We start from the raw sequence: 26,203 nt of genomic DNA on the forward strand, positions 1-26,203 counted from the left end.
GGATACAGAAATGCTGAGGCATAGGAGCACATGTACCCCAATGTTCATAGCAGCACTCTCCACAATAGCTAAAACATGGAAAGAGCCTAAGTGTCCATCAACAGATGAATGGATCAAGAAGATGTGGTTTATCTATACCATGGAATACTCCATAGCAATGAGAAACAATGAAATCTGGCCATGTGTAGCAACATGGATGGACCTTGAGGGTGTTATGCTGAGCGAAATAAGTCAGGCAGAGAAGGACAAATATCATATGTTTGCACGTATAGGAGGCTTAGGAGGAACTTGACGGAGGAACAAGGGGGAGAAGAAGGGCGGAAATGGTGGGGGAAAAGGAGAGAGGCAAACCATGAGAGACTCTTGAATGCTGACAAAAACTGAGGACTGATGGATGTGGGGGGGAGGGGGGATGGGCATGGAGGAGGGCACTTTGGGGATGAGCACTGAGTGTTATGTGGAAAATAATTTGACAATAAACTATTTGTTAAAAAAAATAATAAATAAATAAATAAATAAATAAAATAAAAAATGTTTATTTATTTGTTGAGAATGTGCATGTGTGACACAGAGAGCATGAGCAGGGGAGGAGCAGAGAGAAACGGAGAGAGTGAATCCACACTCTCGGCGCAGAGCTGACATGGAGCTCAAACCCATTAACTGTGACATCATGACTTGAGCTGAAGTCAAGAGTGGATGCTTAACTGACTGAGCCACCCAGGTGCCCAACATCCAGAAATTATCTTGAATGCCAACTTGTTCTTCCTTCAGTCTCCCACACTGCAGTAAATGCTATCACTATCACTCCAGCTGCTCAAGTAAAAAGTCCAGAAGCTATTGATTGAGTTTTCTCTTTTCCTCATTCTGTATATCCAATTCATAAAGCGTCCTGTCAACTCTACCTTCAAAATATGTCTTGAATGCGGGCGCCTGGGTGGCTCAGTTGGTTAAGCATCTGACTTCAGCTCAGGTCATGAGTTCAAGCCCCGTGCTGGGCTCTATGCTGACAGCTCAGAGTCTGGAGCCTGCTTCAAATTGTTTCTCTCCTCTCTGTCTCTCTCTCTTGCTCACGCTCTGTATCTCTCTCTCTAAAAAATAAATAAACATTAAAAAAAATAAATGTTTTGAATGCAACTACTTCTACCATTACTGTTCTAATCTTAGCATTATCTTCCATCTGGACTATTCCAAGTGTCTCCTAACTGATCTGCCTGACTCATTCCTGTTGCATTATACTTTTATTTTCCATACAGCAGCTGTAGAGATCTTTTAAAAGCATAAATCAGATGATGTCACTCAAAACCCACCAAAGGTTTCCCAACATAGAACAAAATGTAAACTCTAAATCCTTACTATGTTCTAGAAGATCTTATATGATCTGGTCCTCACATAACTCTCAGGCCTTCCATACTACTATTCTACTACTTAATTACTGTGCTCTAGTCATACTGGTCTTCTCACTGCTTCTGAAACAGGTTAAATTCATTCCTAACTCAGGGCATTTGTACTTGCTATTCTCTCTGCAAGGAAAGATCTTCCTTAATGCTCACTACCCTTATCATTAGGGTTTCTTGTCAAATGTTATCTCCTGTCTGAAAGAACTCTCTTTCCTCTGCCACTCTTTATCCCCTTATCTTGCTTTATTTTTCTTCTTAGAATTTGTTATCACCAGAAATTATGTTTTCTTATTTATTATATATTTCTCCTTATAGAATAGCTCTATGAGGGCAGGGATCTTGTTTATTTGGTTTACCACTATATTTCAAGCATCCAGAATAGTGCTTGGTATATAGCATGTGTTCAATACATATTTGTGAATAAATGAAAAATAGGACTATTCAACAGATGAATTAAATGCAAGCTTGCAAGGGATTGTAACCTCACTGAAGGGCATATGCTAGTGAACAGTGGAACTAGAATTTAGAATCCAGATCTACCTATATTTGTGAGAGCCTATGTTCTTTTCACTATGTCACTCTATTTCTTTGATATAAGATAAGATAAGACAAGACAAGACAAGACAAGACAAGACAATCCTCCCTCTGGAATAACCTGCTTGGGGTAGAGGGCCAGCCATGTCAGCAAATTTAAGGCTTGATGGAAATTTACAGATGCAAATAAAATGAACACCAAGCAGCCAATGCCATGTGATCCCTCTGGTCTACAATCACTAAAACTCATCCTTAGGCTCATATAAACATCTATGTCTGTATTAAAGGAGTAAGGAACATGTTTTACATAGAGCCTGCCTCCATCTGTCATTCATTCAATAAATACATATTGAGCATCTTCTCTGTGACAGGCCCAGAAATAGTTCTTGTCCCACAGCAGGAAGATGACAATATAACAGGTCATTTTAATTCTCTGTGCAAGTACAGAAAAATGAAACCTAGTCCAGTATTTGAAAGCCAACAAAGGCTTCTTGGAGCAGATGATGCCTAAATTAAGAGCTGAAAAAAGGATGGGTAGCTATAGGCTACTTCAAATGAACCCCTTGGTCATGAGGACAGAATGCTTACTGATTTCCCACAAATGGTACAGGTCTATTCCACTAGTCAGGCTGTAGTTTTTGTTACCTTATAATTCAGGTACCAGGAGTTGTAAGCCATATGGCTCCTTATCACCCAAAGATAAAGAAAGTGTGTGATGACAACCTGGATTATATCCTAATTCTTAGCTATCATGTTTCCGTCCTTACTTTATTCCATGAGGCTTGTGGATATATATACTAGGTTAATACAGTCAAGAGAAAAGTTCCACTGAGATTTCCTAGGGAGTGAAAAAAAAAGGTTTAAAAATGTCCTTGTTTAGATGCCATATGTTTTCACTTATAGGTGGATTAGGAGAAACTTAACGGAGGACCATGGGGGAGAAGAAGGGGAAAAATAGTGGGGGAGAGGGAGGGAGGCAAACCATGAGAGACTCTTGAATGCTGAGAACAAACTGAGGGCTGATGGGGATGGGAGAGAGGGGAAGGGGGGTGATGGGCATGGAGGAGGGCACTTGTGGGGATGAGCACTTGTTGTTAAATGGAAACCAACTTGACAATAAACTATTTTAAAAAAAACCTCCCCCGGTGAAGTGTTACAAATTAGCATTTGCCTCAGTCCCTGTTTTCTAAGTGATCTGGGCTATGTCAATGTCTTTAACGAGTTTAGAAACTTCTCAGTTATAATTCNGGGAAGGGGGGTGATGGGCATGGAGGAGGGCACTTGTGGGGATGAGCACTGGGTGTTATATGGCAACCAACTTGACAATAAACTATGAAAGAAAAAAGAAAGAAAAAAAAATGTCCTTGTTTAACTTATTTCCACCATAGCTCCTGGGCTTTTCATTATCCCACCAGTGGGCTCAAAGAAGGCATCACTGGGGATATCCTGAGGCCTTCCTGTGCAACCTCAGCCCACCAAAGCACTCATAAGAAGGAAAAGTTGCCACTTAAAGTCTTCAAGCAAGTCAGGACCAAGTTCTCAGACTTTCCCTTAACCAAAGTGTACTCATTCTTTTCAAACAGATAGAAATCTGCCAAAAACAAATCCCTGGGCAAAATGAAAGGTTCCAGAAAAGAATGACAGAGATTTGTAATTTGATAAAGACATCAAACACTCAACTGAAAACAACTTGTACGTAGTTTTTGAACATCTAAAAATAGCACATATGTTCAATCTTTCTAATAAGCTGTCCCTAGGATGGGGATTTCATTGGCATAGTTTGTTCTTTGTTGTAACATGTCAGCTATTTCATAAGATGTAACAATAGTCCTTCTTCTACATCAAAGAATTTAAATAACTAAACCTCTAACTAGTGTGTTGGTATCATTATCCTTATTTTCTGGGTTGTGAAACTGAGGCAGAGGGCAAATGAGGCTTGCCTGAGGCTAAAGAAAGATTCTTGTTTAGATTAAATAGAAAATTATCAACTCTGCACTCTCTAAATTAAGAGAAGCCATGAGACCTGCAATATAAGGTAAGTGTTTTAAACACAGGCTATGAAACTCTATTACAGATGTAGTCTGCTGAGGCCTCCTAAGTATACCTCACTAACCTGTTCTCAAAAAACTTACCTAAGGAATAATCACATTGTTGCTAAAGCACAAAAATGGCACTAAAGGCTGATTCCCTCAGACAATGAGAGGAGCAACCTAATGTGAGTCAGGCTCAATGTCCAAGAAGTCAGGCAGTTTTGCTTTATGTGCTGATCATAAACATCCTTACTGTTTGCTCAAGAAGAGCCACAATTCTTGCCCATATGGTGCTAGACAGGACAGAAAGTCTTCCTACAACACAGCATCTTTCTCCACTTAGAGAAGATATCAATAAACAAAGGTGCATATTTATAGCACAGGGACGCTACACAGTTCCTTGAGTACTGTCTGATTTGCTAATTTTAAAATATGTTTTACACAGAAATATTTAATTAAGAGTTCTATATGTACTAAGAACCATTGGCTTGCATACTTTAAAAGAATTCTATATTTACATACAACTATCTAATATACACAAAAAATTCTACATCCATGAATCCCACAGACTCAAAAAGAGAAGGAAAACGTAATTTCGAAAATTCCAGACCAACTAAACCTATTCTGAAGTCGAGGGTCTAGAGTTAGAGTAGACTATAAGGACTACTGATGCTTGTCCTTTGGAGGCAATATGAGTGAAAAAAGCATGGACATTTGAGATGCACAAATGTACTGTATATCAAAACCCAGGGCTGGGTTCTAGTCTGGCTCAGCACCTAACCAGGTGTGGGATTTGGGGGAGATTATTTAAGCTGAGTATCAGTTTTCTCAACTACAAAACAGAATACCATCTACCTTTCAAGGTAGCTATGGGGATTAGAAATCCAGAGTAAATATGAAAGATCTCCCTTGGTGATCTTCAGAGCAAACATTCTGGGTAACTCCAAAGAAAATAACATTTACACCCTTGTAATCAGCTAATTAATTAACTTCCTACGGTCGTCTCTAAGAACAGAAACTAAGATTTTGAAGTAAATTAATTTTTCAAATGTACTCATTTATAAAGCTTCAGTAAATTTAAGTAGCCTCAAAAAGGTTCAACTGGTTACAGACAGAGATCTTGCGTGAATAATCAGCTGTTACTACAAAGCACGTCTCTCTGCTGCTTCTCCATTTCACTTTTCATCTGCCCTTCTATTCTTCTCCCCTCCAAGTTGTTCAACGTCTAAAAAAAAGATCAAATCAAACCTTACATGTATGTAATTCAGGATGCCACCCAGAAAGAAAAACAGACTACTACTTATGTTATTTAATTGATATGTTTTTTTTTTTAGTATATTTCAAAGAAATATAGGCCTGGGTAAACGTATATGTTTACACTGAGTGAGGCCATCAGATCACACAATTTGAAACTAAATTATTCCCTCATATCTCAGCTTTGTAATAATCCTTCAACTGTTAAAAGTATAGGACCTACCAACATTTTTATGCTTTTCTTGGAGCTATTCTATCCCCTTCACACTAAGAATATCTGTCCCTATGTATCACCCCACTAGCACAAATTCCTACTTTGTGACTACAAAACTCAGAAAGTGACATTCATGAAGTGGTCTTTCTTCATACAGTAGATCCAAGAAGTGTTTGTTGATACTCTAATAGAGGGCACATAGCACTCTTCTAACTCTTCTTCACTACGTCCCTAATCCACTACACTATGGCACTCTCAAATTACAATTCAATTTTCACTGAGACGTGTGCCATTTGGCCATACCTAGAAGACATCATCCTATTAATTCCTGATTACTTAATACATATGCTGAGACTAAAGTACCTAATGCATAGGCTTTCTTTCCACCTCACAAGTAGCTGGAGGATTAAATGAAGTAATGCACATTAAGCATTTAGCATGGAGGCTTCTGGTACTGGAAGGCTGGTGGGCTAAGAACCCCAAAATTCTGTTATAAACACCTAAAAATTTTGGATAAGACTTAACAAAAAATGATTCCAGGTATATTCAAACTTACAAGAAAGAAAGGGAAAATATCAGGTGCGAGAACTGAAGAAGGAAGTGAAAACTGAGCAGAAACCCCGACTGCCTTAACTGGGGCTTTTGAGGGTTACATTGGGCCAAATGATGTGGCTTGATGCTAGTATGAAGGAGGGAGTTTGAACTGAGACCCTGCATAAATAGGAACTCAATGAAAGGGTAAAGCTTAAGAAAAAAAAAAATCTACCTACAGCATAGGGAGTCCAAGGAAGTCTGTCTGTTTCTGCTTGGGTTTGGGACAAAAAATTCTGAAGGACTATTATTTCTAACCCAGAATTCTATACAAAAGTAAGTTATCATTCAAGAGTAAGGATGGAATAAAACATTTTCAAACATTCAAGTTCTCAAAATATTTACCTTCCATGCTCTCTCTTTAAGAAGCCAACAAAAGTTGGGTTCCTTTGAAATGAGGGAGTAAACCAAAGAGGAAACATGGGATCTAGGAACCAGGGTATCCAGCCCAGGAGAGAGAAGGGAATTCCTAGAGTGATGATGATGAAAAGTCCCAGGATGACAGCTCTGCAGCAGGCCTAGAGAGCAAACAGTAGAGGTTTGAAGAGAGAATGGATGGCTCCTAGGAGGGCTGTCTCAAAGGAAAAAAAACTGGTATATTTAAATATACTGATACATTTATGTTCCTTTTAGAAGTCTGAAGGTGAAAAAAAAAAGTCTGAGGATGAATCAGTGATGGAAACACAGAAAACCAAGCAACTTTGAAAGTGTGGCAATTGATAACTCTAAGAAAACAAAACATTGTATATAAAAAAAAGTAGAAACTTGTAAGGTATGACAGAACCATTCTTTATCTTGATCCAGTTGGTAGTTATTCAACCACAATACATTGGTCAAAACTCTGTACACCGAGAAGGGTGAATTTTTTACTTTAACTTATACCTCAATAAATCTGATTTTAAAAAATTATAGAACTGTACATTTAAAATGGGCATATTTTATCATATATAAATCATAATAAAGTTGATTTTTAAAAAGGAAGTATAATACTAGTATACTGCATGGCTAAGCTCTAAATAAGCCCTCATGATTGATTTAATAAAACATTATGACATACCTGTATTTGGGAGATTAGGAAAGGGGAAGTTTGCATATGTATATACAGAAGGACAGATGGGCTGGTAAGTGAACCAAATTCTTATCTTTCACAGTAGAAATTCAATCGATTATCTAAAACTATAACTAAAAAAGTAGTAGTATAAATATGTTGCTTAGAAATATTGAGGACATTACCAGAAGGAAAAAGAAAAGAGCTGAAAGTAGTTGCTTCTGAAGAGCAAAATCATGAATCAGTATTTTTGCTGAAAAAAGGAAGAAATGAATGAGGTAACTTCCTAGAAAAAAAAAATCATGAATGAGGAAGAATAGTTCAGGAGACCTTGTTCTTCACTCAAAGTTTTATAGAACTATTTGATTCTTTAAATTGTATACATTATGTACACCTACAAAATACATACTAAGGAGAGAACATGAAAACACAACCTAAGAAGAAATTTGATAAAAGATAAATAAGATTTTTATGATGAAAATTATAAAACTTTGCTGACATATATTTAAAAAGCCTGAAATAAATGGAGAAATTCTAAGTGAATCTCAGCCTAAAATAAGAAAAGCAAAACTAAAAATTTAAAGAAGGTATCTTTAAGACCTCATAAATGGAATGGGGTACCTGGGTGGCTCAGTGGTTAAACGTCTGACTCTTGATCCCATGGTTTTTGAGTTCAAGCCCCGCATTGGGCTCTGCGCTGATGGCATGAGCCTGCTTGGTATTTTCTCTCTCCTCTCTGTCCCTCAACTGCTTGTGCTCTCTCTCTCTCAAAAATAATACAGGAACTTTATTTTTAAAAAAACACACAAAACAGCTCATAAAGGGAAGAATTTCTAAAGCTAGGCATGGAAATCACAAACCATAAAGGAAAAGACTGAAAAATCAGTTACATTAAAATTTAAAAGCTTCTATTTCTCCTAGAGCCCAGATTGCAGTCTATAAACATGATTCTCCAGGCACCTGGGTGGCTCAGTCAGTTAAATGTCCGACTTTGGCTCAGGTCATGATCTCACGGTTTGTGGGTTCGAGCCCTACATCGGGCTCTGTGCTGACAGCTAGCTCAGAGACTGGAGCCTGCTTCAGATTCTGTGTCTCCCTCTCTCTCTGACCCTCCCCCACTCATGTTCTGTGTCTCTCTCTCTCTCTCTCTCAGAAATAAATAAAACATTAAAAAAAAGTGTTTAAAAAAACATGATTCTCCACAAAGAGAAACCAGGGCTTTTTTTTCCCTCAAACAACTTTGTTGTAAAAAGTGTAAAAAGCTGTACATAAGAAAATCAGGGCTTTTTAAAATGTCTGATTTCAGATCTGGACACAAGGCAATAAGAAGTACACATATGAAATATTATTGCAAAAAAAGCTGAAATTGAATCTAGTTAACATTTAGATCCAAATGATAGTTTATAAGAAAATACTGAGAAAGAAAAACGCGTTAAATGACATCAATAGAGAGCAATCAGACACACAACAGACGTGGAAAATTCTACATGACAAATAACCTGTTTCCTTTGATAAGTCAGTGGTGTAAAGCTTAACTGAGCCACCCACACACTCCACACTGGGGGAAAACTTGTAACCATGTAACTGAAGGATTAGTATACAGAATATACAGTCTAAGTAAGAAAAAGATGGGACGCCTGGGAAGGCTCAGTTGGTTAAACATTCGACTCTTGATTTTGGCTCAGGTTATTATCTCACCTGATGGTGGGTTCAAAGCCAGCATGACGCCTCTATGCTGATAGCACAGAGCATGCTTGGGATTCTCTGTCTCTATCTCTATCTCTTCCTTGTTCATGTTCTCTCTTAAAAATAAATAAACATAAGAAAGGAAGGAAGAGAGGGAGGGAGGAACAAATGAAGGAAGGAAGGAAGACAACCCAAACACAAAATGGACAAAGGACATGAGAAACTCAATAAAAAGGAAAATGGCCAATATAACTAGCAACCCCCCCCCACCAAATCCTCAATTTCATAAGTAATCAAGGAAGTGGAAATTAAACCAAGAATGAGGTACCATTTCACAACCATCATATTAATGAAAGTTTAAGTTTGAGAACATCAATTGTCAATGAGGACAGGGAGAACTCAGAACTCTAATTCATACTACCAGTGGGAATGCAGACTAGTATGATTACATTCATATGTGCCAGTATCTGGTAAAGCTGGAGATGCATATACCTTATGATCCACACATCACTCCTAGGTGTCTATCTTCAAAACAAAAGCACAAAGAAACTGGTGCAAGAATGTACCTTGTGGTACTATACACAGTGAAAGAAATGAAAGCAAACTAACTGTCCCAAGAAGAATGGATAAAAACTCTTACCCAGGACCCAGATCCAATTTGGAGAGACCGGCTCTGGGAGGAAAGTTTTTGCTAAGATCATACCAGAAAGAAGAGAAGGAAGGCCTTTGTCTATCAAGTTCTTAGCCAAATCTTATTCTTCCTAGCCTCAATTTTCCCCTCTCCAGTGAGTACAAATATTGACCTTGCCCATAACCCTGACCAATCCAAACATGTCTTCTCTTCTATACCTAAACACCTGAGCAATAGTAAAAGACAGAAAAACAAGAAATAAAACCACACCTACAACTGTGCTAATTGTGGTAATTATTGTTTATACTCTTCAATCCCAACTACACTCCTGATGCTGCTCAGGTCTCCTTCTCAGTGTCCATAGTCAGCTCTCTCTCATTTTCCAGTAATAATTCTAAAGCTTCACTTCTCACAGGTCCCAATTCTATCCCTTTCTCTCTCAACAGACAACCATACCTCCTACTTCATCAAGAATAGAGAAGTGTCAGAAGTGAATTATTTTTTTAAAATTTATTTTTGAGAGAGAGAGAGAGAGACAGAGAGAAAGAGAGAGAGAGAGAGAGAGAGAGAGAATGTGAGCGGGCAAGAGGCAGACAGCGAGGAAGACACAGAATCTGAAGCAGGCTCCAGACTCCAAGCTGCCAGCACAGAGCCTGATGTGGGGCTCGAACTCATAAACTGTGAGATCATGACATGAGCTGAAGTTGGTTGCTTAACTGACTGAGCCACCCAGGAGTCCCAGGAATGAATTATTTTAATTCCTGTCTCTCCTTCCTGATATGCATTTGCATCTCCCTTTCTTTCTTTCTTCTCATTTCAGTGGATGACATAGCCTTCCTCCTGCCCAAAAGTGCTCCTTCATTCCTTCTTGTCCTTGGGGACCTCATTCATCATTTATCTCCTTTCTTCTAAACCTCTCCACTGGCCTTTCTGCTCTCTTATAAAAATGTTCAAGTTGCTTCCATCTTAAAAATACCCTTGGGGCACCTGGCAGCTCAGTAAGTTAAGCATCTGACTTTAGCTCAGGTCGTGATCTCACAGTTCATGAGTTCGAGCCCCATGCAGGACTCTGTGCTGACAGAGCAGAGCCCACTCTGGATACTCTTTCCCCCTCTCTCTGCCCCTCCCTGACTTGTGTTGTCTCTGTCTCTCTCAAAATAAATAAATAAATAAACTGTAAAAAATAAAAAGCAAATGAGGGGTGCCTGGCTGGCTCAGTCGGTTAAGTGTCCGATTTCGGCTCAGGTCATGATCTCACAGTTTGTGTGTTTGAGCTCCGCGTCGGGCTCTGTGCTGACAGCTAGCTCAGAGCCTGGAGCCTGTTTCGGATTCTGTGTCTCCCTCTCTCTCTGACCCTCCCCTGCTCACGCTGTGTCTCTCTCTCCCTCAGAAATAAATAAAGCATTAAAAAAAATTAAAAAAAAAAAAAAGCAAATGAAATAAAATCTTTAATGGGGTGCCTAGGTGGCTCAGTCAGTTAAGCTTCTAACTTTGGTTCAGGTCATGATCTCATGGTTTGTGAGTTTGAGCTCTACACTGACAGTGCAGAGCCAGCCTGGGATACTCTATCCCTCTCTCTCTGCCCTTCCCCAGCTTGCTCTCTCTCAAAAAATAAACATAAATGAGTAAATAAAATCTTAAAAAATTAGATAAATAAAAACACTTTTGGGAATCCAGACAAAAAGACCAACTTACTCATAAGGGAAAGAACACTTGTACTTTTTTGGACAGCAACACTGTACAATAGAACCAATGAGAAAATTTAAGATACTCAAGAAAAAAATGTAATTCAAGGATTTCACATCCATATAAATTGGCTTTGAAATACAAAGGCTACAGATAATCTGCTGAGCATTGATATCATCAACACTTCTTAAGGAATCTACTAGAAATAAGTTTCAGATAGCCAGATGACTGGAGAGACAAGGACTATGGCCTGGTGGCAATGATCATTAACAGCTACTACATCACAAAAAGAGAGAATCAGGGGTGCCTAGCTAGCTTAGTAGGTAGACCATGAGACTTGATCTCAAGGTTGTGAGTTTGAGCCCCATGTTAGGCACAGAGACTACTTAAAAAAAAGAGAGAGAGCGAGAGAGAGAAAGAGATAATCAGAAAAGTATGTGCGTCCAGATAGAAGAACACAATACCACCTTTGAAAGTTTCGCCCCAAAATTCAAAACCTGAGTTTAATGGAGCCTCTAGGTCCAACTACCAATACCAATATATAGAGAGGGATACTTATTAAACACCACAGGGTTGTAATCAACAAAATCCAGACTGTGGGAAGGAAAATGTACAAGAAAAAGACCTAATTTCTCCAACAAATAAATTATAGGGGGAAAAAAGAGATGGAGGGAAAATTTATCTATTAAAAGAGACATTTCAACCAACTGTAATGAATAGTCCTTATTTGCCTCCTGATTTAAATAAACACACTAAAAACATTTTAAAGTTATATTTATGAGGCAACTGGAAACTCATACACTGATTGGATATTTGATGATACTAAAGAATTATCAGTTTGTGTTTTTAGGTGTTATAATGGCATTATAGTTTTATTCTTATTTTACTTTATTTTTAAATGTTTATTTTTGAGAAAGAGAGAGAGAGCGCAAGCTGGGGAGGGGCAGAGAAAGTAGGGGACAGAGAATGTGAGGCGGGCTCTGCACCGACAGCAGAGAGCCTGATGCAGGGATCGAACTCATGAACCGTGAGATCATGACTTGAGTCAAATTGGACGCTTAACTTACTGAGCTTCTCAGGCTCCCCAGTTTTTTTATTTTTTAAAGAGCTTTCAGAAAATGATCTCATCTTAGTAATATATTCTGAAATGCTTAGAGATGAAATAATATGATGTCTGAGATTTGTTTTAAAAGAACAAGAGAGGGAGCAAGTTAGGTGGGGATATAGAGTAAATGAGATTTGCCATGGGTTAGTAACTATTGACAATGTAACCGTGTAATAGATACATGGGCAATGTTCTATTTTTGTACATATTTGAAATTTTCCCCAATAAAAAATTTTAAAAAACTATTCTCCATAATTGGTATTTAATAAATTAAGCAATTATAATCATCAGTATTAGCTGACTCTCAATAAATATTTGCTAACTGAATGAGTTCAGACAAGATAAGACTGAATCATCAATCAACAAATATGAAGCATTATTGTGGAGAAGCTTTAAAATCTAAGAACTTTCATGTCATCAACACCAGTTATAAGAATGGAGCTCACTCACCCAGGGCGTGGGAGAATGAATGAGCCAATAATCTCTCTTGGTAAGTCAGGGAAAGAGGGTGAGCAGCTGAAATAAAAAGTGAGAAGCCAGTAAGTCAGCAAAAATTGGGGCATGAGATAAAGCACAATGAAGTAGAAAACAATGCCAGAAGAATAAAACCAAATGAAATATATATCTGTTAGCTGAAAAAACACATAGCAAATATGATGTTCAGCTTCAATATCTAATATGCAGACATGATGGAAGTTTCCACATATAAAATCTATTTAGCAAATGCAATGGTAATGAAAAAGATTATAAATTAAAATGGTGAAATGTATTTTAAACCAAAAAACCAGATAAAACTAACATACTATTTGTGGTCTCTCTCTGAGAAACGCAGAAACTACGTGGGATAACCTCACCATACTATTTGGGGAACTCAATCTGGAGAAAGTGGGTAAAGGTAAAAGAACCAAAAGCTAATAAACCACCAAATCTCAAAGGGAATATTATCTTACCTAAAATCTTATTTAAGACAGCCCAAAAGAGTCCTCAAAAGTTTAGGAAGCACAGGGTAAAAGAAATAAATTGGTTCAAAGGGGCACTGCTTTTAAACCATGGCAGAGACTAGGGGTACAGCTTTCTATTTTAGAAAGGTACTTGACATCTCTTAGCGAACACCAACAAATTGCCTTCTCAGGCTGTTTCATTTCTTCAACGTTTATATGCATTTCCACTACCTTTCCTAAAAGATCGTACTGATCCCAACCAGACAGTTCTAAATTTTGGCTTAGCTCAGGTCTTTGATCTTAATGGCTATTTAGGAGTCTACTATGTTTCTCCACAGGTTAGCTTGATTGCCTCTGCTCTAGGTTGGAATGCAAGCTGATGTGAAGCCAGGATTTCAGGAGCCATTGGTAAAGGAGAAACCAAGTAGAGATAGCAAAGATGGCAGAGACTTGCTAGTCAAAGTCCCAGGTTGAAAAGAGGTAGGATTATAAAGGAGGAAATGAAATGAGATGAGATTATGCAGAGTGAATTAATAAAGACTTTACCTTAGGTTCAAGGGGGAGCCCTAAAATAAGGATCAAATGATCAAAACCATAAGAAGGAGCAGTAACTTGAGAGTAAAGTATCCTATTGGCAGTTACTGTATTCACCTCCACACGCCCTCTTCTTTTTTTTTTTTTTTTTAATGTTTTATTTATTTCTAGGAGAGAGAGAGAGACAGTGCAAGCAGGGGAGGGTCAGAGAGAGAGGGAGTCACAGACCGAAACAGGCTCCAGGCTCTGAGCTGGCAGTCAGCACAGAGCCCGACGCGGGGCTCAAACCCACGAACCGTGAGATCATGACCTAAGCGAAAGTCGGTCGCTTAACCGACTAAGCCACCCAGGCGCCCCTCCACACACCCTCTTCTATTTATAGTTGTTATTACTACTTTCCAAGCCTCTAAGAGTTATATAGGTCTCCCATGAGACTTCTAGGATCTCCAGTTCCAGGTTAGGGTAAAAATATTTCCAAGATTTAGACTTAGGGAGCAAAGAAAGATTATATCTCCATCCTAAACTTTTAGACAGTAGCTCAAAGAGCCCCTGGCAAGTCCACTAAGCACCCTAAGCTTCTAGGCAAACTTGGCCTCTGTTCCTGTGAAAGAGCAGAATTACCATTTCATTTTCCTAGTGAAATTTCCCATATTTTCCCTAAGGAAATAAGCAGCTGCACTCCAGAAAGTAACATACCCAACATAACGGTATTGGAAAACTCCACTCCAGTCAGAAACACCAAAACCTACTTGGATGGAAGCATAGAAAAACAAAAAGAGAGGCCAAAAGTGAATGGAAAATGCCTATTATACACTGCACTGAAGACCCTGGCCAGGCAACAAGTTAAAAAAAAAAATAAAAGGCATAAAAATTAAAAAGGAAAAAGTAATAATGTTTTTACTTACAATCAACATGATGATGTATATAGAAAATCCTAAAGGATCTACAATTTAACAAAGTCAATATACAAGACACAATTTTAGGTCCATATACAAGCAATAAACACTTGAAAATAGAGTAAAAAACACCAGTTATAATATCACTAAGGGGCACCTGGGTGGCTCAGTCAGTTAAAGCATCCAACTTCAGTTCAGTTCATTATCTCACAGTTTGTGGGTTTGAGCCCCATGTTGGACTCGTTGCTGCATAGAGCCCACTTTGGATCCTTTGTCTCCCTCTCTCTCTGCCCCTTCCCTTCTTGCTTGAGCGTGTGCTTTATCTCTCTCAATTAAATAAACATTTAAAAAAATAACATCATTAAAAACATTTACCTAGGAAAAATTTACCAAGAGATGTTCAAGCTTCTACACTGAAAATTGTAAAACACTATTGAGAGAAACTAAAGGAAACCTAAATAAATAGATGTTCAACATTAGAAGAATCAATATTAAGAAATCAGTTCTCCCCAAACTGATCTATAGATTCAGTTTAATTCCTACTCTAAATCCAAAATAATGAAGACATTATCAATGTGGTATTGAAGTAAAAACAATGAAACAAAGTAGAGAAAACAGAAATTGGCCACACATATATGGTCAGCTGATTTTCAGGGAAGGCACCAGTGGAATTCAATGGGGAAAGTAAAGTCTTTTTAACAAATGGTGCTGCAACAAATATACATGTAGAAAAAAATCACATACAAAATTAAATCAAGATGGGGTAGACATCTAACCATAAAAGCTAAACCTTTTAGAAGTAAACATAAGAGAGTATCTTCACAAGCAAAGATTTCTTAGAAAGGGCACAAAAACTGTATTAACTGTAAAAGAAAAAAATCAGTGATCTGAATTTCATCAACAATGAAAACTTCTGGTTATGAAAAGATACCATTAAGAAAATAAAAAGGCAGGGGCACCTGGGTGGCCCAGTCCGACCTTTGAATTTGGTTCAGGTCATGATCTCACGATTTGTGAGATTGAGCCCTATATGGGGTTCTTCGTTGGCAACACAGAACCTGCTTGGGATTCTCTCTCCCCCTCTCTCTCTGACCCACCCCTGCTCTCGTGTGCACACACACTCTCTCTCGAAATAAATAAACATTTAAAAATAAATAAAAGAAAGTAAAAGGGCAAGCCAGACTGGCAAAAGGTATTCACAACACATATCTGATAAAAGACTTGCATCTAGAATATACAAGGAATTTCTATAATGAATAATAAAAAGGTAAACAACTCAATTTAAAAACAGGCAAATGCTTGAAAAGGTGCTTAAGCGGGGTGCCGGGATGGCTTAGTTGGTTAAGCATCCAACTCCTGATTTCAGCTCAGGTCATAATCTTATGGTTTGTGGGTTCCAGCCCTGAGTCCATGCTGCCAGTAGAGCCTGCTTGAGATTCTCTAGCTCTTCCTCTCTCTCTGCCCCTCCTCTCCCTCCCTCTCTCAGAATAAATAAAAATGAACTTTACCAAAAAAAAAAAAAAAAAAGGAAAAGTGGTTAGCATCATTACCATCAGAGAAATGCAAATTAAAACCACAATGAGATACTACTCCATAAATATCCACTAGAATGGTTAAAATGTTAAAGACTGATGAAACCAAGTATTAATGAAGATGTGCAGCAAATGCAATCCTTACACATTGTCAATGGAAGTATAAAATAATATATAACCACTTGGAAAACTATTTGGCAGTTTCTAGTAACCTAGAATATTTCCAGAAAAAGAGCTGTAGAACAATGTTCCTAACAGTTTATTTATGATATCCCCAAATGACCATCAACAGGTAAATGAGTACACAGTGGTACATATATTCAATGGAATAAAACACACACACACACACACACACACACACACACGTTATACTTGCATTATGAGTCTAAATAATATTATGTTGAACTAAAGAAACCAGACTAAAATTGTATGATTCCATTTATATGTAGTTCATGAACAAAGTTAACATATGAGTTAACTCAGGGGGCTGGGGGGCTGGAAGGTTGAGGAGGGCTTACTAAAAACAAGTACAAAGGAACTTTTGGAGGTAATGGAAATGTTCTAGATTTGGGTAATGGAAATCAGGTTGTATATATCTGTCAAAATTCACTGACCTGCATACTTAATATCTGTGTATTTTACTGTATGCAAATTATTTCCCAATAAAGGTGGGATGGAGGGTAAGGCCATGTACATTTCTGAGTTAAGTTTTTGTTCTTTTTTTGTTTGTTTGTTTGTTTGTTTTACAAATACTTTGTCAAATTAGTTTCCACATAACACTCAGTGCTCATCCCCATAAGTGTCCTCCTCTGTGCCCATCCCCCCCCCCTCCCCCCNGAGTCTCTCATGGTTTGCCTCTCTCCCTTTCCCCCACCATTTCCGCCCTTCTTCTCCCCCTTGTTCCTCCGTCAAGTTCCTCCTAATCCTCCTATACGTGCAAACATATGATATTTGTCCTTCTCTGCCTGAAGTTTTTGTTCTTCAGTGCATAGATAGGTTGAAAATATTAATACACGTTTGTAGTCATCACAAATGCCTGGAGAGTCGGCTCCCCCTTTCAAACAAGATGGCAACATTATCACACAGAATTTTTTCCAAAGGACATCAATTTAAGAACAATTTACAGCAGATATTTCTCAGTTCATAGGCCACAGGTCACTAGGGATACTGTGTTCTCATATCCATATGCCCTTGTTAGTATCTAATCAAAGTAGACCAAAAGGTCAAATGTTAACATGTTGCAGGGGTGGGAGTCTGGAATTTTTGAAAGTTCCTTTATATTTCTTTCCAGTTAATCTGTCATCTGCAAAGTCAACTGTTGCTCTGATTTTTATCACTATAGATGAAATTTGTTTGTTCATGAACTTCATTTAAATGGAATCTTTTAAAGCACCTCTGAAGTATATTTTTTTATAGGTTGTACAATTATTCAAAAATCTTGGAAACCAGTGACTGTGACAATTAAATGCCTAAATTTTCAATAATAATCAAAATAGGGGTACCTGGCTGGCTCAGAGGAGCATGGGACCTTTGATCTTGAGTTTAAGCCCTACGTTAGGTATAGAGTTTGCTTAAATAAATAAATATGTAAACTTTAAAAAAAATAATCAAAATAGAAAGCAATTGAAGAGTACCCAGGCAACAAAATATGTGATGCAAGAATATATTTAAAAAAAAAAAAAAGCATTGTAAGCTGTAATGGCTGCAATGCACTGGGAAAATATAAGGTGGTATTTATCTTTAATAAACAATAAAAATTAAGAAAGTTTCTTACCTTAAGTTTTGGATATATTTGGCGCAGAGAATCTGCAGTTCCCTTGTCGGCTTCATCAGTAATACATACAACATCTAGCTTCATTTTCATCTTGAATTCTGCAAACAGAGCCTTTTGGACATCCCTTGTTGTAATGACAATGACTTCTACAGCACAGAAGAAAAAAAGAAGGAAAGACACAAAAACTCATTCATTTAGATAGTGGTTTCACTATTTCAATTAGATTTGTTCTCTTTCTAGATTTATTTGTTTTTTTTCTTTTTTTAGGTTTATTTATTGTAAAAGAGGCAGAGAATGTGAGCAGGGGAGGGACAGAGAGAGGGAGAATCTGAACCAGTCTCTGCGCTCTCAGCACAGAACCTCACATGGGGCTCGAACTTATAAAACTGTGAGATCATGCATGACTTAAGCTGAAATCAAGAGTCAGGTGGATACTTAACTGACTGAGACACCTAAGTGCCCCACTTTCTAAATTTAATAATAATAGCTAATATTATTGAGTGTTTTCAATGTATTTTACATGTATTCTCTGAATTCTTACAAAAACTCATTTTACAAATGAGGAAACCTGTACTAAAAGATATTAAGTGACTTTGTTCAGGGTCACATCACTAGTAAGCAATGGACTCAAGACAAAACTCAGTTCTGATGATCAGAGCCCACACTTTAATAGATTACATGCTACTTCTTGTTGTAAAGAACTCAGAAGAGCATTCATCAAATCATATACAAACAGGATCACATTTTAAAATCTCCACTCACTACAAAGGAGCTATCACCACTTCCCACCAAGTAGCCATAAGTGTTTCACTGAGGATGACAATGAACCCTACTAAAAGGCAATTTCCACATAACAGATGTCTTTATCTTATCCATATAGCTGTTAACCAATGATAGGAAACTTGGGGTTTTGTTATCTTTGGGATCTTTGGTAGGGTAATGTAATTACCAGCAACATGCGCTGATTTTCGAAGATCAGATTTTAGTGTGTCTAAAGTGAAACAATTTCCACTTGTTCCATGATAGTGTTCTAAGTAACAATTATCTCTCCCTTTCACTGTAATCATATTTTCCCCTTCTTCCTTCCTCTTTCTTACTTATCCAAATCATTTAACTCTTCCTTTCTCTCTTCTTTCTTCCACTCCCCACTTTGCTTTCTTTTAGTCACTAACTCATTCATCCAATAAATACAAATATGTTTAATATAAAAAGGAAAAATGGCACTGAGAAGTCAGAAACGAACTCAACATGGTTCCTATTCTTAAAAAACTTGAGATGGAGAAATTATACATAGAAATGACAAAGGAAGGTTTTCTGGAAGGGATGGCCTTTGAGATAGGTCAAAATAAACTCAAGTCCAACAAACATTTCTTTAGTACACACTGTATGTAAATGCTAATATTACAAAGATGAATGAGATATCAGAGATATCAGTCTTCCATGCCACTAATTATAGCATAAAACAGGCCTGGGGTGGTATTGAGATAGAAAAACAAAGTGAGATGGAACCATAAAGGACAAGGTGATTGATGCTGTTTAGAATTTCAAAGAGATGGTAACATTTTGGAGAGGACCTTTTCGGTAGAGTGGATAGAGTGAACTGCAAATATGGGACAGGCTAATAACTGGACTAAGACTCTTGTGTGTGGAGAAAAAGAAAAATGCTAAGCAAATCCAATATTAACTTCTCTAAACTGACGAGTGATATGAAGAAAGTGAACAAAGACTTTGCTATTAAACTCCAAAATCCTGTGTTTAGGAGGCACTCATCTATTCTGTCTCTCTCTCCCTCTGCCCCTCTCCCCTGCTCGCACATGCTCTCTCTAAAATAAAAAAGAAAAAGAAAAAAGCATTTTCTAAAACAGATCATTTTTTTTTTTAATTTTAGGGAGAGAGAGCATGAGTGGGGGAGGGGGCAGAGAAGGAGGGAGAGAGAGAGAGGAAGAGAGAGAGGGAGGGAAAGGGAGAGAAAATCTCAAGAAGGCTCCACACTTAGTACAGAGCCCAATGTGGGGCTCCATCCCATGACCCTGGGATTATGACCTGAGCTGAAATCAAGAGTTGGCCACTCAACCTACTGAGCCACCCAGGTGCTCCTAAAACATTATCTCTTGAAATTAAAAAAAAAAAAAGTTTATTTATTTTTTAAACAGAAAGACAGAGTGTGATTAGGGTAGGGGCAGAGAGAGAAGGAGACACAGAATCTGAAACAGGCTCTGAGCTGTCACCACAGAGCCTGATGTGGGGCTCCAACACATGAACTGTGAGATCATACCTGAGTTGAAGTTGGACGCTTTACCAACTGAGCCATCCTGGCACCTCTAAAACATATCTCTTAATATCAATGTCATATAGACTACTACATAGAAATGTTCACGGGTCTGTCTCATGAAGGCAATTCTCATAGTGGAATGAAACCTGGAATACAAGAGTGTGCTCCAGGATCTGATACTACTTCCATCTGGTACTCAGATTTGTTATATTTAACTATAGGACACCTCAAACTCATTGTGGCCAAAGCTGAACTCATTATATTCATTTAAACCTGTTCCCTGACTCATATCACCTTTCCTAGTTACTGGTATCACCATCTAGTCACCTAGTCACCCAAGCAAAAAGTAGAGGAAACTCATCTCTTTTTCCACTCTCCCTCCCCATTAATCATCAACTTTGTCAAATGTTCCCTCTTCTGCATCCTTAGTGCTACTTCTTTAGTTCGGGTCCTCTTCATTGCTGGTGTGGACCTCTGTATCAATTTCCCAACTCATCTCCCTACTTGTAGCCTTGACTCCTTCAAATCCATTTTATAGAGATTCCAAAGCAATATTTCTAAAAGTGTGCATCTAGGGGCACCTGGGTGGCTCAGTCAGTTGAACATCCAATTCAGCCCAAGTCATGATCTCATGGTTCATGAATTAGAGCCCCACATCAGACTCACTGCTATCAGCACAGAGCCTGTTTCGGATCCTCTGTCCCCCCTCTCTCTGACCTTCCTCTGCTTGAGCGCATTCTCTCTCAAAAATAAATGAAACATTTAAAAACATTTTTATTTTCTTATTAAAAAATTTTTTAACGTTTTATTTATTTCTGAGAGAGTAAGACAGCATGAGCAGGGGAGGGTCAGAGAGACAGGGAGACACAGAATCTGAAGCAGGCTCCTGGCTCTGAGCTAGCTGTCAGCACAGAGCCTGATGCAGGCTGGAACTCATGAACCATGAGATCATGACCTGAGCCGAAGTCGGACGCTTAACCGACTGAGCCACCCAGGCACCCCTAAAAAATTAAAAAATAAAAAATAAAATATGCATCCAAGTTGTCAAATGTATTACCATAAAGTTGTTTATAATATTCACTATCTTTTTAATGTCTGTAGTCTTGTCCCCTCTCTATATATTTGTATCTCCCCACTAGACTTTAAGGTTCTAGAAATCAGGGCCTGAGTTATCTTTTCAATTCTGTTCCCCTTAATATATTACCTGGTACATATAGATTCATAGTAAGTACTGACTATGAGGTACTGACTCAGATTCCCACTGTGCTCTTTCTGATATCCTTACAAGGGTCATCTTGGATCACTACAGAGAGCAGCTCTAAAACAGAAATAGTACTATCTTCTTTTTTTTTTTATTTATTTCTAGGAGAGAGAGAGAGAGACAGCATGAGCAGGGGAGGGTCAGAGAGAGAGGGAGTCACAGACTGAAACAGGCTCCAGGCTCTGAGCTGGCAGTCAGCACAGAGCCCGACGCGGGGCTCGAACCCACGAACCGTGAGATCATGACCTGAGCGAAAGTCGGACGCTTAACCGACTAAGCCACCCAGGCGCCCCGAAATAGTACTATCTTCTTAACCTTTTTATATAGCAATAGAGTACTTCTATGTTCTTAATTTAAAGAGGCCAGTCTCCAGCCAATGCCGAGTCCTGGTCTTCTCTTATTCATCCTCTTTCACTCTCATAAAGCTGATAAATCATTGCGATCAAACAACTCCAAAGTTTTATGAGAATATCTCATTGCCATAGCTCACCTTCAAATCCAACACGCTCAAGCAGGTTCAGTGGGTACCAAATTAAAGGTTTGTTCCCAACTGGAAGCAGAGGTTTGGGAATGCTGGAAGTCAGGTCTGTCATCCGAGATCCCCCTCCAGCTGCCATCACAACTGCTTGAAATTCCATTTTCACAAACAGCTATCACAGAGAAAAACAATTAACAGGAAAAAAAGGTAACGAAATCCAAAGCACACACATAGTACTAACCCTATTTCACTTAGGTTACTGATATTCACTTATGTCAAATGTGTCACTTCCAACTTCAATAGCCACAATAAGAAAATCTCCTTAGCTACACTTTTATCACATTTTCTGATTCACCAATATATACTCTCAGCTCCAGCCAAGGGAGATGGGATGAAGGAGAGATACGAATTAAAGAAATCTGGCCCTTTTCCTTGAGGTGCTCATAGTTAAACGGAGAAGAAAAATTCAGTAAATTACAATACACTATCATTAGTGTCATGGCAGGAATATATCAAAGATGCAGTAGGCATATAGTGAAGGTAATATCTAAGTATTCCTAGAAAAGACAGGGAGTTTTACAGGAAGGTAATATTTGAGCTGACTCTTGAAGGAGTAAGAGTTTTACCAAGTGGGCACATAACTTCTTCAAGTTATAATTTCTTTAAAAAAATTTGGATACTTCTGACTAGAATTAACAGCATAAATACAAGCATACTAGATCTCTGAAAAAAAGTATGATATGACTTAAGATTCCTCCAATAATTCAGCCATCTACTCTCATCTCATTATCCCCAACTATGAAAGATATTACTATAAACACAAATGTAGGGATGTATCGAACCTAGATTTGCAAAGCCCAATAGTAGAAACATATCAGATTAATTCCTTTTTCTAAACTCAAGGTAATAAACAAACCTGTTTGATCTTCAAAACAATCTCTTTACAGCAGCTACCACAAAAAAGGTGCACAGGAAAAGGTCATAAATCCTTACTGGTTTAAAATAAAAGTACTCCTTGATTTACAGCAAATGATAAAACTTTTCAAGTACCAGTGTAATATGCAATGTTCAGAAAAAAAATCTGAAACCAAACTGGCAAATAATGCTGCACCTTCACCATAATTATGATCAGTCCTGGGCCCCTCCTCATTATTTAAACTGCAGCAGTTACACCCGGTACACCCAAGGCACAAAGTGAAGGCTCCTTGCACAACACCCACAACTTAAAGATACGGTAATTTCAATTTCAGCAACCAGTGCCTTAGATTGGAATTTAACTTCAGTGTGGTACTGGGTAACTCTGATCACATCTGATGTTATTATGAAAAAAGCATGGGACCTTGCAGAGTCAAAACACCTGATTTTGAGTTCTGGTTCTGCCACTTCTAGGTGAGATGACTAGGGGCCTGACATTTAAAACTCTAAGCGTCCTCAGTTCCTAGAAGGGGACCTGGTTTAAGCTCACAGACCCTTGAACCAGACTGGCTGGATTTGAATTCTAACCCAAGCTTCATAAATTGTCTACGTCTCAGTTTTATTTTCTAAGATGAGGATAATTACTACATCAGAGCGTTGTTTTGAAGAGTAAATGAGCTAATCTACGTAAAGCACAGAAAATAATGTCAATCCCACAATAAGCACTGTGTTTGACATCATTAGAGGCTGTTGCATAATTTTGGTCTCTGTATTGCTCTTCTTGCTTCCTAGGTTACCTTTCTCCTTTGTCTAGAAATCACCTACTTAAGGTTTAGTCCAAGAATCATCTTCCTTAAAAAACCATTCCTAACCTTTCCTACTCTCCTTCCCTCTTAGGTGCTTCCATTCTACCATGTACAGATCATCTCCGTCTTTCCAGGCTTTATTGCACATATATTTAAAAGTCTGTATCTTGGGAGTTCCTTGAAGACAGGGACTATGTTTGTCACAACACTGTATTCTCAGTACCTATCACAATTTCCATCAGATGCCTAGCACTCGGTGTTTGTGGAATAAGCATCTGTGAACATCACAACAATCCCCTGTAAAAGTCAAGCTCAAACATGTGCAGAAGGGACATTGGACCCCAAGTCACTAGGATTTAAGGTTTCTGCTCTCGGAGGGGCTTTTGGTGATAATCATCAACATAACCATGATACCAGACAGACTGTCAAATGCTTCAATGTCACTGACACGACTCTGGGTGATAGGAATCACAGCAATGAGTCTCATTTGCCTCCTAAGCTTTAGAGTGGGGGTTCATGGCATCTCACACATGCCTCCATCATGGCACTCGTTGCCTTCTCCTTTTGTAAACTGGTAAGATAAAACACTATCATAATTGGTCTCTCATCTGGACTTTACTGCATTCCTATTTATATTTCATTGGCTTGCCCCTAAACAACTAAAAATAGGCAGAATAAATAAATGAAGGGGTGAAGTGGAAAGAGTTCAGGCACTGTGCTGAGTGGTCCAGGATCTGGGTTCTCACTCGTGTGACTTCAAGCACATCTTCTCCTCTCTGAAACTCCTTTCCGTCTACTGCACAAGGTGGTTGGCTCACATTCTCCCCAAGATCCCTTCTAGTTCAGCTACTTAGCTGCTTGGCCAGGTCCATCGCCTGAGGCCTTCCTCGGCCGGAATGGAGGAACCTGCGTCCCCAACATGAAGCGGGGCCCGGCTGTCCCCACCGCGGTGCTCACCCCCAACAACCAGCTCGAAAGGGGCCTGAAAGCACTAACGCCGCAGCTTTACCTCTCGACTCCCCGCGCGCCACAGCAGCTCCCAGCGCTCCCCACGCCGACTCCGACTGACAGCCCAAAGGCGCAGGCGCGCGACGGCCGAACAGATCGATGGGAGGCGCTGGGCCGGCCCGCAAGAAGGGACGAGCGTCGAGCAATAGATTCCGTACAAAAAGCACGCCCTATGAGGCGAGGAGGCGGGGTCGTCTGTGTCCTTTCGTTCATTCACAAATCATCAACGCCCATTGAATGTGTTTCCCAGTGCTGGGCTCCTGGAATCTGCGCAAGAACAATCCACGGTCTCTTGCTTTAGGGAGTTCTCATTCTACCACCTGGCCCGACTACCACTCTGAAAAGAGAGCTCATTGGGAGCCGCAGTTTTGGGTTACCCAGGGGAGAAATAGCCAAATACCCTTGCAAGCCAGGGATTGCCAAGGCTTTCAATGCCTGCAAAGTCTAATGTGGCAACTCACATCGGCTCTCTGAACCAGACTCTTATGGTATGGAAAACAATCACCTTTAATCATCGAAATTGGGAGGAGGAGGGGTGTCATTGAAGACGTTGAGACGGTGACACTGGGGGTGCCTGGGTGGCTCAGTCGGTTGAGCGTCCGACTTCAGCTCAAGTCATGATCTCACGGTTCGTGGGTTCGAGCCCCGCGTCGAACAGCTAACAGCTGTGCTGACTGCTAGCTCAGAGCCTGGAGCCTGTTTCGGATTCTGTGTCTCCCTCTCTCTCTGCCCCTTCCCCACTCATGCTGTGTTTCTCTGTCTCAATAATAATAAACATTAAAGAGAGAGAGAGAGAGAGAGACAGCGACACTGAATAATGGCCTGAAGAGAGTGAGTCAGATGGATATCTTGGGTAAGAGCCTTCCAAGCTGACTAGCTAGCAAGTGCAAAGGCCCTGAAGAGAAGACTGCACGTTCAAAGAACAGTAGAGAGGCCAATATAGCTGAAGGGAAGTAAGCCAGGTGGAGAATGAATGATAGTAGAGGTCAAAGAGGAGAGGGGGTGGAGAATTAAGATCTTGTAGGTCTTGTAGGCCATTGTGAAGACCTTGAATTAAGCAGAGGAAGACCATGATAAGACAGGCTTTTAAAGGATCACTCTGATAGCTGTGTTAATAGACTCCCTGGAATCAGGGAGTCCACTTAAGTGGCTGCAACTGCATGTGAGACCTCAGATGCCTATATCTAGACAACAACAATTGTGAGAGATAATAATAAATGTTGTTTTAAGCCATTAGTTTTGGGATGGTTTAAAAGCTATAGCAGAGAACAGAAACAATGGCCACTCTCTCACACATTCCTGCAATTTCCTAATCTTTTAGTAGCTTCCTCTTTTTCTGTCCATCTCTTAAATCTTGTGCTGCTTTAGCTCCTTGCAAATTAAGAGACAGTCTAAATTCTGCAATAAAAATAAAGGAGTTTGACTTTACTCAACAATATTTATTGAGTGCCAAATATGTGCCAAACAATGTCTTAGATGGTAGATGCTGGGGATACAGGAGTCAGACTTGTAATTTTTCCCAGACTACCAGCCAAAAGAATAAGAGCTCGGTTAGATGTCACTGGGGGATAGGAGGGGAGAAAGAACTGAGGCCATATCCATAAAAGCAG

The 26,203-nt window shown here is 39.1% G+C and overlaps 1 protein-coding gene across 1 annotated transcript in view; it reads right to left on the reverse strand.

Moving 5' to 3' along the window:
- Positions 1-24,661, reverse strand: part of EIF2B3 (eukaryotic translation initiation factor 2B subunit gamma) — a 123,313-nt gene extending 98,652 nt beyond the window's left edge. The window contains exons 1-3 of the mRNA XM_039238602.1: positions 24,595-24,661; positions 21,877-22,036; positions 17,854-17,999 (exon numbers count right to left, since the gene is read on the reverse strand). Coding sequence (XP_039094533.1) covers positions 17,854-17,999; positions 21,877-22,024 — 294 coding nt within the window. The 5' untranslated portion in view covers positions 22,025-22,036; positions 24,595-24,661. The remainder of the gene's footprint in view (positions 1-17,853; positions 18,000-21,876; positions 22,037-24,594) is intronic.
- Positions 24,662-26,203: the final 1,542 nt, after the last annotated feature.

The sequence above is a fragment of the Hyaena hyaena genome, unplaced genomic scaffold (genome assembly GCF_003009895.1).
Source record: "Hyaena hyaena isolate Hyena2069 unplaced genomic scaffold, ASM300989v1 scaffold_144, whole genome shotgun sequence".
In the NCBI taxonomy this organism is placed as follows: Eukaryota; Metazoa; Chordata; class Mammalia; order Carnivora; family Hyaenidae; genus Hyaena; species Hyaena hyaena.